The 14,344-nt window shown below is 37.6% G+C and overlaps 1 protein-coding gene across 3 annotated transcripts in view; it reads right to left on the reverse strand.

Moving 5' to 3' along the window:
- The window catches only part of LOC109676133 (CD109 antigen-like), a 30,296-nt gene that overhangs the window by 15,418 nt on the left and 534 nt on the right, over window positions 1-14,344 (reverse strand). For 2 of the 3 annotated variants that reach the window (XR_012446211.1, XM_074068303.1), the window contains exons 2-4: window positions 14,115-14,250; window positions 5,401-5,497; window positions 839-1,062 (exon numbers count right to left, since the gene is read on the reverse strand). Coding sequence is in view for 1 of the 3 variants with exons in the window: in XM_074068302.1 (XP_073924403.1) it covers window positions 841-1,062; window positions 3,972-3,995; window positions 5,401-5,463 (309 nt within the window). In the remaining 2 variants the exon portion in view is untranslated. Of the gene's footprint in view, window positions 1-838; window positions 1,063-3,971; window positions 3,996-5,400; window positions 5,498-14,114; window positions 14,251-14,344 lie in introns of all 3 variants that reach the window. The other variant, XM_074068302.1, reaches the window with a different exon arrangement.

Below are 14,344 nucleotides of genomic sequence, written 5' to 3' on the forward strand. Positions count from 1 at the left end.
ATTGCTTTAAGTGGGTCGGGGAGGGAGGTGAGGGGGAGAGAGGATGGGGATGATCTAACCAATGTACAATATAAACCTAATCAGAACTGTCACTATGAGTCCCCCTCCGTATAACAAAAATATAATAATGAAAAATTTTATAATGAAAAAAAGAATCTGCTAGCTTTAAAACATGGGAATGGATCCATGCTAACATAACCTAGAGGAAAAAAAGCACAGCCCTAAGTTACTTCAGAAACAAAGGTGTTTCATCATGGAACCTGGAAAAGGGGAGAATAAAATGAAAAATACATTCATTCCTTTTTTCAACAACACACAGCTCAAAAAATAGGAAACAAAATACAATATAAAATAAAAAGAGTAAAAATCAAAGTGGCCATTCTTATGAAGCACCGTGCTCAACCAGTGGTCTAATATGGCAGGGCTGGATAAGCAAAAGAAAGGTCACAGAAATAGTGGGGGATTCTCAGATGAGCCATTCTGGGAAAGACATCCCAAGAAAGGCATGCCAGTGTAAACATAGTCCTCTTTCATTTCAGATCTTTCCAAAATAAAATTTCAAATGACTGAAAAGTCAACCTAAATGAGGGTTGCAGGACATTCACCGTATCTTCATATTGCTGTTCTTCTGTGTTCCTCCAAATCAAGGTAAAAGGTAACATTCAGAGTAACCCTTCCTCACTGTCATTATGCTACTTCTACCATTTTCTCTTATTTTCAAAAAAGATGAAAACATGTCTACTTCCTCTGGACTCTGAGCTCTGACAGGTTGAGTGCTACCCCGAAACTAGAACTGTAAAGGTGCTGCAGTGACATAGTGATGGGAAGCAGACGGCACCTTCAATTGCAGCTCACTGGAATCGTCCAGAATTGGAAATTCAATCTTGAAGATCCCATTTTGGGGGACAGTATAGTTAATGGTCTGGCATTTTCTGTTTCCTGATTTCCACTGCTCCACCTGGTCCAGGAACTGGTACTGTTCCTCTGTGTCACTGCTATTACTACATTATTGTTTCTTTCTTCAGGAGTCAGTCGATTGGTATCAGAACGGGTGGCCTTGACCTAATTGTCAAAACAAGATATTTTTAAAACAGGGAACAAGAAAAGCAAGGACTTAAGTTCAATTGAATCCAGTTTCCCGTACTATTCCCATGAAACCGAACTACTTTCCAGATTCAGTGACCCTTCTCTAGGAGGTGTCTGACCCCACAGTCTCTGCCTTTTAGTTCTATGGCTTCCTCATCTTCCCCAGCTCCACAACAACCTCCTTCACTTCATACCTCTTTTTCTGCATGCTCCCCTCAGTGTCCCTTTTGGGTCACCTTCCCACTCTAAACTCCCTCTAAATGTGGGAATTTGTCAAGGTCATATATTCAATTGTCTATTCTTTACCCTTCCTCAAAGGTCTCAGCATTCCTATGGCTTCACTTGACATCTATTTGTGTTTAGACCCCAAATCTAAAATCCCCACCCTCACCTTGCTCTGGAGCTCATAATATTCTAAAGTTCCATTTCTCTGTAGGAAATTTCTACTTGGATGCCCAGTCACCTCAAATTCAACACATCTAAGAATGAGCAACCATTTTGCCTTTCCTGTTTTTAACTGACACCATAATCTTTATTATTATTATTATTATTATTATTATTATATTGTTTTCCTGGGGGTACATTCTGACATTTACAAACGTTCTTACTATTAATATATCATAGTTGAATTCACCCCCTCCATCATTCTTGTTTATCTCCCCCAACTATTGCTGAAATAGTTTCAACAGGTCTCATTTTTCCATTTACATACATGTGTACATAACATTTTCACTACACTCACCCTCCTATTCCCTTTCCTCATATCCTCCACCCTGCCACTAGTACCAACCCCCAGACAAGACCTGTTTACCTGCTTGTTCTCCATTTTTGAAAAAAGGGAGGTATCTCATCAAATCTCTGATGATGTTAACTACTTAATCTATACAACCGTAAGTCTACCAACTTTTCTGGATTTTGCTTCTTGTATATTTGGAATTATGAGAAGTATAGTGACATTGTAAATATACAGAGCAAGAGATGTCTGGAGATGAATTAAGAGAAGAATATAGGGGCCAGACTGTGAGGATTTGACTTTGCCATGTTTACAAAATTGGACTTTTACCTTACAGACAAGTGTAAAAAAGATAATTTTAAATAAAGAATGTTTTGTTCAAAAAAGAACAAGATACTTTTTTTTGCTTAAGATAGCTATACAGAGAGTTTCACCATAACACTTCAATCTATATGTGTTATTATAACCCAAACTGCTTCCTACCCCCTATTTTTCTTTCCTTTTTTTTTTTTTTAGCAGCACTGTGGTTGAACTCAGGGCCTCACATTTATAAGGCAGGTGCTCTACTACTTGAGCCACTCCACCAGCCCTGTTTTGTGTTGGGCTTTTTTCAACATAGGGTCTCATGATGCACTTGCCCCAAGATGGCTTCGAACCACAATCCTCCTGATCTCTGCCTTCTGAGTAGCTAGGATTACAGATGTGAGCCAGCAGCACCCAGCTGACACCACAATTCTTCCAGTCTTACTATCTCTGAATTTTCCCTCACTCTCCCCACTTCTCAAACACCAAGTCCCATATTTTTTCTGCTCCCTCCTCTCTACAAGCACAACTACCATCAACAAGGCTCTTCCTGGCCTCACACCTGGGCTGCACATAGCCCTGCTCAGGCTTTCTAGAAGACTCTCGCCTTATCCCACCCATGTTCATAAGTCTTCTAGGTTTCTCACTGCCCACAGGACAAAGTTTAAACCCCAGGTTTTCCTACTGTTTTCCCACTCCCAGACACAACCCTCTTGTCCAGTCACTATTGTATGAATATGCCCTGATCTTGCGAACCAGAGCTCCCGCTCTTTCAGCTCATCTTACTCTCTACCTCCCACTGCCATGTCCAAACATTTAAAACACTAACAATCTTGAAATACATCATTTAGAGCTTCCTTTCCCATAAAACATCCCTTAATAACCCCCACCCCATCCCCAAACCAGTGCTCCCTCAGTGAACTCCCATTGTTCCACTCTACTCATTTGGAAATGATCATTTGCAGCTTCACAGTTTTTTACTTGCCTTTCAAACTATCTATGTTACCAAGGTCATTAAAATCAGGAACTACCTAAAACTTTTCTTCATATATTCAAGAAGAAGAGACCCCCTTACTTTCTTTAAATCAAGGATTGACTAGCAAGCAGGCATGCCAATCCATTATTTCTATAAGTAACGTTTAGTTGGAACATAGCCACTCTCTTTTGTTTATAAAATGGCAGAGTTGAGTAGCTGTGACAAGAGACCATATGGCTTACAAAGCAGAAAATATTTAGTGTCCAATGCTATGTAGAAAAAGTATACCAGTCCCTGCTTTAAATCCCTATAGAAATTAATTCATGATCCTAATATTACATTGCCTGGAACTGTACTTCTATGCTTAGTTTCTTGGCACCATCACAAAAACTGTGAACTTCAGGCTAGGGACTGGGTCTTTCTTAGCTTTTCAAGCCCAGCCTAGCACCATGTCTTGTATACCATCAAAATTTACTCAGGTAATATTACTTCAACAGTCTCTGAACAAAAAAGAGTATATTTGTTTGATAATTTTGAATACTATATCTTTGCTACAGCTAAAATTACTCATTCTAAAATCAAGTTTAAAGTAAGTTTATGATTGCCCATTAATAAAATCCTCAATGAATAAATCCACATTACTTATTAAATAAATTTTCAGGAAAATATTTTTGTTGTTGTTAGGACCTACTTTAAAAAAATAATATTAGACAAAGGCCATTTGTAAACAATTCTATGTGTCTCACACATCTAAAGAGGAAAAATAATTATCTACTTTTTGGGTTAAATTTTTAAATAAACATGTAAAATATTATTTCCCTTTCATTGAATTGAACTTATTACTACAGCCTTGTAATAAATATACCAACTTACAGTGGCTGTGAAGTTGAGAGATGGCTTCAAAACAATAGAATAATCAAAAAATTCAATGATATAATCATGCTGCTTGAAAAACACATTGGCATTTGCATTTCTTGAGACACCTATTTGGAGAATTGCACAATTTGGAATGCAAAAATATTATTTCGCCACAATTTCTATCCACCCAATTTCTCCATATATGCTACTTGCCAAATGGGTTTGAGGGGATTAAGAAATTAGAGGATACAAGCCTTGTTTCCATATTGGCTTTGACACTAAAAGAACCACATCGTTCTATTATGTTCTTTACGGACTCCTAAACACCCCTACTACTCCATCAGTGACATGAACGTCAGCAAACTAGAGCTACTGAGAGAATGGTACTTTGTTTACTCAGTAATTGGTTAAACTTGTTGAAATACTGACAGGTTCTAATAATTAATCTTTTTTCCAGTACTGGGTTTGAACTCAGGTCCTTGAACCTGCTAGGCAGAAGCTCTTCCACTTGAGTCACACCCCTAGCTCTTATTTTATTATTAAAGGAGAAAACTATTTAGTTAAGATGTCAAACTAAGTGATTTTTAAAAAGGAAGAAGAAGGAAAAACAGAGAAAAAGAAAGAAAGGGAGAGAGGGAAGAGAGGGAGGAAGAGGAGGGAGGAAAAGAGAGAAGAAGAGAGAGAAAGGAAGGAACAAAGGAAGAAAGAGAGAGAGAGAGACACAGAGAGAGAGAGAGAAAGAAAGAAAGAAAGAAAGAGAAAGAAAGAAGGAAGATAGCTTATCTTGTGGTTTCAGGCTGAAAAATAAAGAAAAGAGTAGAAATGGAAAGTATTGCAAATAGCTATCACATGATTGAAGTAACAAACTTGCAAAGAAAATAAGTTTCACTTTTATTATGAGAGTCCTAAAAGTTAAACTAATTAATAGTTGTGATAATTTCAATATTCATTAACATCTTTAGAAAAGCAACAAATACCTCAAATGAAAGTGCTAGTTACAATGAGAGAGATGACAGAGGAGCAGCACATAGACAGCTTTACATTCACTTCAAAGTAATTCTGTCACTGTGGCTACAATTTCTATTGGCCCAGGGATAGACAAATCCATGTGTTCAGAATGCCCATCTGAAAAATCTATTACCTTTTTCATCTCTTCATCATTAAAAAAGAAGTTTGCAGATCCATTTATCTGTTTTGTTTCAAAGTTCAATTATATTTTTCATTTTAGGAATTCAAACACTAGAAATAAAACTCACAACAATAAAATGCTCTGACTGCATTTTAATCACTATAAGTGGGTACATTCTCACTTTTCCAATGCTTTTGGAAAGCTCTTCATTTTCTGATAGTCCACTTTTGTTAGTTCAGTATAAGATCTTGTTTCTAGAAACAAAAAAGTTTAAATTTTCCCCACCACCAGTGATAAAATATCTGCAAAAGTTACCTTAAATTTTTTTGTAATATTTTTCTTCTCTCCCCAAAACGACAGAGGTAAAAATGTAAGCATTATATCTCCTTTCACTGGCTTCCCATATGTATACCTGAAAAACAATAAACGGTTAGTTGTTTTATGATTGTTTTCCTTTTTTATTTTATATTTTCAACATGAGAGTGCCAGAGGGATACAACGGATATACAATTTTCAGTACCATATTTTAAAAGTACATTACTAAAACTATACTTTTACTACAATTTTTTAAAATAAGCACAAACCAGGCATCATGGTGATGCATACCTGAAATCCAAGTATTCTGGAGGCTGAGGTAGGAGGGTTGTGAGTTTAAGACCAACTGGGACCTAACTGATGTCTACAGATATTTCATCCGACAACAGCACAATATACATTCCTCTCAGCAGCCCAGGGAAGTTTCTCCAAAACACATCATATCTTAGGGCACAAAGCAAGCCTCAGCAAGAAAACAGAAATAACCCCCTCCATTCTATCTGATCACAATGCATTAAAACTAGAACTCAACAACAAAAGCAATAGCAGAAAATATGTAAATAACTGGAGACTGAATAACATATGGCTCAACTATCAGTGGGTCACAGAAGAAATAACAGAGGAAATCAAAAGGTCCCTGGAGCTAATGAAAATGAAAATATCACCTACCAGAACCTATGTGACACAGCAAAGGCAATCCTAAGGGGCAAATTTATAGCCATGAGTGCATATATTAAACGGACAGAAAGATCTCCATTAAACAACCTAATACTACCTCTCAAATTCCTAGAAAAACAAGAATAAGCAAAACCCAAATAAAGCAGAAGAAGAGAAATAAAAATAAGGGCCAAAAAATAATGAAATGAGACCCAAAAAAACCATACAAACAATCAACAAAACAAAAAGCTGGTTCTTTGAAAAAAGTAAGCAAGGTTGACAAGTGCCTGACAAATCTGACTAAAATGAGGAGGAAAAAGACCCAAACTAGTAAAATCAGAAGTGAAAAAGGGGGAGATAACAACAAATACCAGGAAAATCATCAGAGACTGCTCTGAGAACCCATATTTCAATAAATTGGAAAATCTTGAAGAAATGGACAAATTTCTAGATACTTATGAGCATCCAAAACTGAGCCTGGAGGATATTAATCACCTAAACAGGACTATAACATATAATGAAATTGAAGCAGCAATAAAGAGCCTCCCAAAAAAGAAAAGTCCAGAACCTGGTGGATTCTCTGCTGAATTTTACCAGACCTTTAAGGAAAAACTAATACCAACTCTTCTTAAACTTTTCCATGAAATAGAAAGGAAGGAACACTGCGTAACTCATTCTATGAAGCCAGTATTACACTAATCCCAAAACTAGACAAAGACACATCCAAAAAGGAGAACTATAGGCCAATCTCTTTAATGAATATTGACATAAAATTCCTCAATAAAATAATGACAAACTGAATCCAACAACATATCAGAAAGATTATTCACCAAGAGCAAGTCGGCTTCATCCCAGAGATGCAGCTAGGTTCAACATATGCAAATCTATAAATGTAATACAGCATATTAATAGAAGCAAAGACATAAACCACACTTGATCGTCTCAATAGTTACAGAAAAAGCCTTTGGTAAGATTCAATACTATTTTATGGTAAAAGCTCTAAGAAAACTAGGAATAGAAGGAATGTACCTCAATATTATAAAGGCTATATATGATAAACCTATAGCCAACATCATACTTAATGGGAAAAAACTGAATCCATTTTCCCTAAAGTCAAGAACAAGGCAAGGATGCCCACTCTCCCCACTCCTATTCAACATAGTCCTGGAATTCCTAGCCAGAGCAATAGGGCAAGTAGAAGAAACAAAAGGAATACAAATAGGTAAAGAAATAGTCAAAGTATCCTTATTCACAGATGACATGACTTTATTCCTTAAAGACCAAAAAAACTCCTAGACACCATAAACAGCTTCAGCAATGCGGCAGGATACAAAATCAACTTACAAAAATCATTAGCCTTTCTCTACGCCAACAATGAATAAATTGAGAAATAATATAGAAAAACAATTCCACTTACAATAGCCTCAAAAAAAAAATCAAATGCCTAGGAATAAACTTAACATAGGATGTAAATGACCTCTACAAGGAGAACTACTAACCACTGAAGAAAGAAATGGCCCAAACAATGTATGTACATATGAATAAATGAATTAAAAAATGAACAAATTTGGAAAAATATCAGTAATCACCGGAGTAAATAGTTAATAGCATTTTATTATTCTATACTCTAATTTTGTGTATACTTAAACTTTTTCATAATGAAAACGTTTTTGTTAAGGCATGTATGCTGAAATGATTTTAAAGGATTATGCTCATCTACTTCCCTTAAGACTATAGGGCATAAGAAACTGAAATAAAAGATAATCTAGGTTTTCAAATCAGATCATTTGCTGTGCAGTGATAAAAGGGGATAGGGTAGGGATGATTGGGCTTAACTGAGTAATGATTGGAATTCTTTTTCCACTGTTATGTTGTTTGGCAATCAAGTCCAAAGGTGAGGTAATTTCCCTAAGTCTGCATCATAGCAGTCATTGTATACCTTCCCATGTCTAAGTAATCAAAATGTCAACTATGAAAACAACAACTGTAAAACATAATTGAAGATGTCAGAAATAGAGGTCAGTAGACAGACACCTGACCCCAGTCCAATCCCACACAAACTTTGGACAGTCCTTGCTATAATTTGGATTTTAAATGTCCCTAAAGGCCTCTTTTTTGTGTGTCTGTGGTACTGGGGTTTGAACTCTGGGCCTACACATTGAGACACTCCATCAGCCCTTTTTTGTGATAGGTTTTTTTTTACAGATAGGGTCTTGTGAACTATTTGCCCAGGCTGGCTTTGAACCTCAATCCTCCTGATCTCTGTCTTCTTAGTAGCTAGGATTACAGAAGTGAGTCATCAATGCCTGGCTTCCCTACAGGCTTTTTAAGGAGGGAAGTTTATTTTGGCTTATGGTTTCAGAGATTTCAGTCAATGGCTACTTGGACCTGTTGCCTTGGAACTGTGGCATCACAGAACATCATGGCAAGAGTGCATAGCAGAAAGTATTTGTTCATCTCATGAGTGGCCGGGAAGAGAGATGAAGAAAAGGGACTAGAGGACTAACATTTCCATCAAGAACATACCTTCAATGATCTAACTTCCTTCCACTAGACCCATCTCCTAAAAGTTCAGCACCTCCCAATAGCACCACAGGTTGGGGACTAAGCCTTTACCACCTGGGCATTGGAGGGACATTCAAAATCCAAGTTTTAATGAGTTATATTTTTAAAGGTTAAATTCATAAAAACAGAATGTAATGAAAGTTGTCAGGGGTTAGAAGGAGGGTGAGATGGAGAGTTGTTATTAAATCTGTATAAAATTTTAAGTTATGTAAGAGGAATAAATTCTGGAGCTATGCTGTACAATATGATGTCTACAACTAATGATACTGTATTATCCACTTAAATGGTCAAGAGGCCCCGGTGCTGATGGCTCATGCTTGTAATCCTAGCAATTTGGGAGGTTGAGATTGGGAGAACTGTGGTTCAAGGACAGCCCAAGCAAATAGTTTGCCAGCCCCATCTCCAAAATAAGCAGAGCAAAATGGACGGGAGGTATGGCTCAAGCAATATAGCAGCTGCTTTGCAAGTGTGAAGTCCTGAGTTCAAACTCCAGGCCCACCAAAAAAACATAAATAAGTCAAGAGAATAGATCTCATATTAACTGTTCTCACAACAACCAAGGAGATGGATGTGTCTAATAGCTTGACTGTGGCGATAATTTCACAGGTGCAGGCAACTAGCTAACCTCATCTAACTGGATGCATTAAATGTGTGCAGTGTTTTGTATATCAATTTTGCCTTAATACAGTGTTTTTCAAATTCTATTGAGTTCGGGGTTTCATTTCTGACCATTAGTTCCTGAGGCACTATGCCTTTTGTTAGTCATAAAATACATGAATTTCTAGGCAGAAAGAATTCTGACCCAAAAGGACTGTCAGGAAGGGCTGATTCAGTAACACTGTGGTTTCACATGCACTTAGGACAGATTTGAACCTTAATCTTCTAATCTGCCCACATCACTCAATTTTCAGTTGCTTTGTATGCATTTTTAGTTCACTTCTGAAGGTAATTCTGTTTCTTGTATGATTCTCTCAGTTGGTATACTATCTGCTCCATTGATATTTTATATTTGCAAATTTTGACTTAAATTTCTCTGAAGTCAAAGAGATAAAACTATGTTTCCTTAAATTTTTCAGGATATTTAAATTTTAGATATCTCTGCCAGGCTTTTCACAGAGGCAATATTAGTTACATCTTTTTTTTTTTTTTTTTTAGTGTCCCCCTCCATCAAGGAAAACTGACAAAGAAAATGCCACATAATTTGTAAACAACTAACAATCCCACATTTTATATACTTACCATTAAAATGAATTTCAAGACTAACCAAAATTGTGCTCAAAAGTTTTAAGATATAGGGCTGGGGGCATGGATCAGTAGTGGAGTGCTTAGCTGGCAATCCTGTCCCCAGGTTCCAGCCCCAGCACCAGGAAAGAAAGGGAAGGAAGGGAAGGAAGAGAAGGGATAGAGGTAGAGAGAGATGTAGAGTTAGAGGGAGGGATAGAGGAAATTAGTTTTAACATGCAAAGGAAACACACAAGGTATAGAAAATAAGGGAATTATAAAGAAGTATCCTCAGGATTTGAATACAAGGAAAGGCAATACATCTTAATCGTAGTAGTGACTGTTGCTGACCTTAGACATATCACTTCATTCAGTTTCCATCTATTAGTTCTCCTCTTCAAAATGGCAATAGTAATACTCATGAGCTGAGGATACAGCTCAGCAGTAGAGTGTTTGCTTACCACGTGTGAGACTCTGGGTTCAATCTGTCAGTAACAGGCAGACAGACAGACAGACAGACAGACACACAATATTCTCACATGTCTGTATGAGGTAAGAATTACACAATTGTCAAGTTGTACAATACTGAGGAAAATCAAACTCTGCTATGAAAATCATGAACATATGCTTTCATATAAACATGACAGAAAACTGCACCTTTCCCCATCTTATTTTGTTTTTATATTGATCACTGTCTGAGGACAACTGACAGGACAGCTGCCTAAATAAAATATGGGGAAAGTGGCTCAGCTTTTCTGAGACCCCCCCACCCCCACATACAGGGGCTTTTCTTCTCTTTTCCTCTCTGCTAATAAACCTTTGGGAAAAAAAAAAAAAAAGAAACGAAGATATGGGAAAATATCCTCATGGAGCACAGACTAATTTTAAAATTCCTTCCTAAAAATATTACCACTCTTCTATGGGAAATACATTATTCATTTAAAACTTGCTCTCTAGAATCTATAAATAAAAATATTTCCCCTAACTTTCATAACTGCCAGGGCAGTACTTTATTTTTCCTTGGATAGTATTAAGAAATATTTCCTTCAGGGTAATTGTATGCTCCTTGAATGCAGAAGGCATGTTTATATACCTTGCATACTCCCATAGCAACCAGGACAGAGCCTGACACATAACATAGGGCTTCAAAAATATCCGTTCTCCCTACTCAAAGCTGGAAATGGAAGATAAGTCAAAATTCCAGATCTAAAGCAATGACTCACCTACTATTAGAGTGTCTTAGATAGCTCTAAAACAATGTGCTACTGTAAAGAGGTATATAGCATACATAAAAGCACTGAGTAAGGAAAAGATTATCAAGGAATCACTAAATAAAAGGTGACATTTACCAAAAAGGACATATAGGAACTCACCATACACATAAACAAACAGGTGGAGGGAACAACACAAGGCAAACATGGTATGTGAAAGGATCAGTGAACAGAACAATGTGTGATGCACACAGAAGGTGGCAGCCACGGAGAAAGATGACACTGAAAATGTGCACTGGGTTTCAAAGATTAATACAGAAGAAAGAGTGTATGTCAATAATTTTATGTTGGGTAGGTACACAACTGATAATTTGTGATATAGTAGGTTAAATGGTTATCTATTATAAAATTAATTCTGCCTTTTTATTATTTTTTAATGTGGCTACTAAAAAATTTTAACTTATACATGTAGCTCGAATTGTATTTCTACTGAACAGTACTGGTCTAGTGTTGGTAAAGGAATTACCAACCAAAAATAAATGAGTACCATCAACAACAATCTTTATACTAGTGTGCAATCAGAAAATAAATGCCACATATAAGGGGTGGGAAATGTCATCTTACACTTTTTTCTTTAATCCTCTTGGGAAGACTCTAAATCAAACAAAAACAACAACAGCAATAAAGTACCTCCACTAGGTCTAGGAAGGTCTACCCAGGGCCCAGATGTTAGTTTCCAATACCATTCTCTTTGGAGAAGTAACAGGGGCAGAGAACATACAAGATGAACCTAGACACAGGCGGTGGTAGCTCAGGCCTGTAATCCTAGCTTCTCATGAGGCAGAGATTAGGAGGATCATGGCCTAACACCAGCCCAAGTAAATAGTTGGCGAGACTCTATCTCAAAAATACCCAGCACAAAAAAGGGCTGGTGGAGTGGCTCAAGCAGTACATCACCTGCCTAGAAAGCATGAGGCCCTGAGTTCAAACTCCAGTACCATAAAAAAAAAAGGATGAACCTAGATAAAACATCTTACTCTACCAGAAAGAAAAGCATTGCTCAAAACCATAACAATGGAAGCATGTAAAAAGATACAGAAGCCAAAAAGAAAGTACTCCCAATCACCAAATCTGAAACAATTTGATCAAGAAAATAAATGACAGAGTATGATACCACCAACAAAATCAATAATCTAGGGATTTAAATCCAGTGTATAAAATAACCTGGACTCTATAATCATATAAATAACTAACTAAATAAATGGGGCAGAACAAGCAAGTCTCCCATAACAAAACAGTTGTGCCTTCAAAGTGCTGGAGCATAACTCCCCACCCTTTAAGTGTAGGCTGCACATACTGATTTCCTTCCAAATAGCAAAGTATGGAAAGGGAGTAAAACAATAATTTTGGACTGTAATCATGGCTAAAGAGATGGAGTGCCTGCCTTGCAAGTGTGAAGTCCTAGTTCAAACCACAGTACCACCAAAAAAGAATTTTTTTGCAGTGGAAAAAACCTAACAGACCCTAATTCAGACATGAAATGAAGCTTAACATAATTAGTAGTAATCATCAGTGATAAGTCATGTTGTCAGCACATTCCCTGGAAATTATGTGAGGAGAATGGCTCTACAGCCTTTCTCTAAAACAACCCAATTAATTTTAAGGAAAACATCAGACAAATCCAAACTGAGAGACTTTCTATAAATCCTACCAATACTCTACAAAACTGTCAAGGTCAGCAAAAATGAGGAAGGTGTGAGAAACCATCATAGCCAAGAGGAACCCAAGGACACACAAGGACTTAACGTAACATAACATCCTAGATGGATCCTGGGACAAGAAAAAAATCCAAACAAACTATGAATTTCAGTTAATAATACTTATCAATATTGGCTTAATAGTTGTGATAAGTGTGTCATACTAATGATAACAGATCATGTTAGGCAAAAGGTATAGAAAACTCACTGTACTGACTTTGAACCTTTTCTGCAAACCTAAAATTTCTCAAATAAAAATTGTACTAAGGTTCTGGTGCATGACTCAAGTGGTAGAGGGCCTGTCTCGCAAGTGGAAGGCCCTGGGTTCAAACCTTAGTACTGCCAAAAAGTAAAAATAAAATTAAAAATTAACAAGTTTTTTTAAAAAGAGACTTGCTTTACTTTGAAATCTTTCAAGACTGTTGGAATCTTTATTCCCTTGGCCAAGTCCTTTATAACCTTACTATTCAGTGTGGTCATCTGGAAGATGGTTAGCAACCCAGAGTGTCACACCCACCTCAGATGTGTTGGGGTTCTCAGACAAACAGAACCAATGGGGCGGGGTGGGGGGAGGAGAGGGAAATAGAGAGAGGGGTATGAATATGGTATTGCTTCTACAGTCCCCAAACCCAGGAGAAGGATGGTGGAAGTGGAGGGTACAAGGGTGTGAATGAAATCTGAATTCAGTCTGCTATAGAGAATCCCCACTTTACTTAGGGGAAAAAGGGACTGTAGGGAGGCTGGTATTTTTGTTCTAGTCATTATAGAGGGCAATTAGCTTTACAGATTATGAATTAACCTGACCCCTCAGTGTTGACGCATAAAATTCCACACCAGGCCTGCCGAATCAGAATGCACTTTTTTTCTTTTTCTATACTGTTACTTGAATTCAGGGCCTACACCCTGAACCACTCCAGGAGCCCTTTTTTATGATGGGTTTTTTTGATAGAGTCTCTGGCACTATTTTCCCCAGCTGACTTCGAACCACGATCTTCCTGATCTCTGCCTCCTGAGTAGCTAGGATTACAAGAGTGAGCCACCAGGGCCCGGCTCAAAATGCACATTTTAAAAGTATCCGCTCCGTGACTGTGTACATATTCGAGTATGAGTGGCACATCTCTACAATCCTCAGAGTTTGAAATCCACCTGGCAATTTTAGTCGCCAGATCTTTCATGTTTTAATTTGATCAGGAAGTTTAGGGATGCCCGCAGAAGGCCTCCCACCTGGACCTCACCAATCCTCTTACCTGGCTTACTGAATTATTGCTTGCAACCTTCCCGGATGGCAGCTACCACATCTTACCTTTTCCGTCTGTCTCCACAGAGATGACCTTTATTGCCCAAACAGCTCCAGGCCTGCCCTGCCACGGCCACTGGTTCGTGTTTCCTAGTTCCTCTTTCTTAGAGTCAGCAACTAGGAGAATCTGAGGGAACTAGATCTGCAAGGAAACGCACACATCAGAGGATTAGACAGGCTGAACCACGGGCCACCCCTATATCGGGCTGTTTTCCCCTAGAGAATCAGCCATTTCA

This window comes from Castor canadensis, chromosome 3 (genome assembly GCF_047511655.1).
Source record: "Castor canadensis chromosome 3, mCasCan1.hap1v2, whole genome shotgun sequence".
Classification (NCBI taxonomy): domain Eukaryota; kingdom Metazoa; phylum Chordata; class Mammalia; order Rodentia; family Castoridae; genus Castor; species Castor canadensis.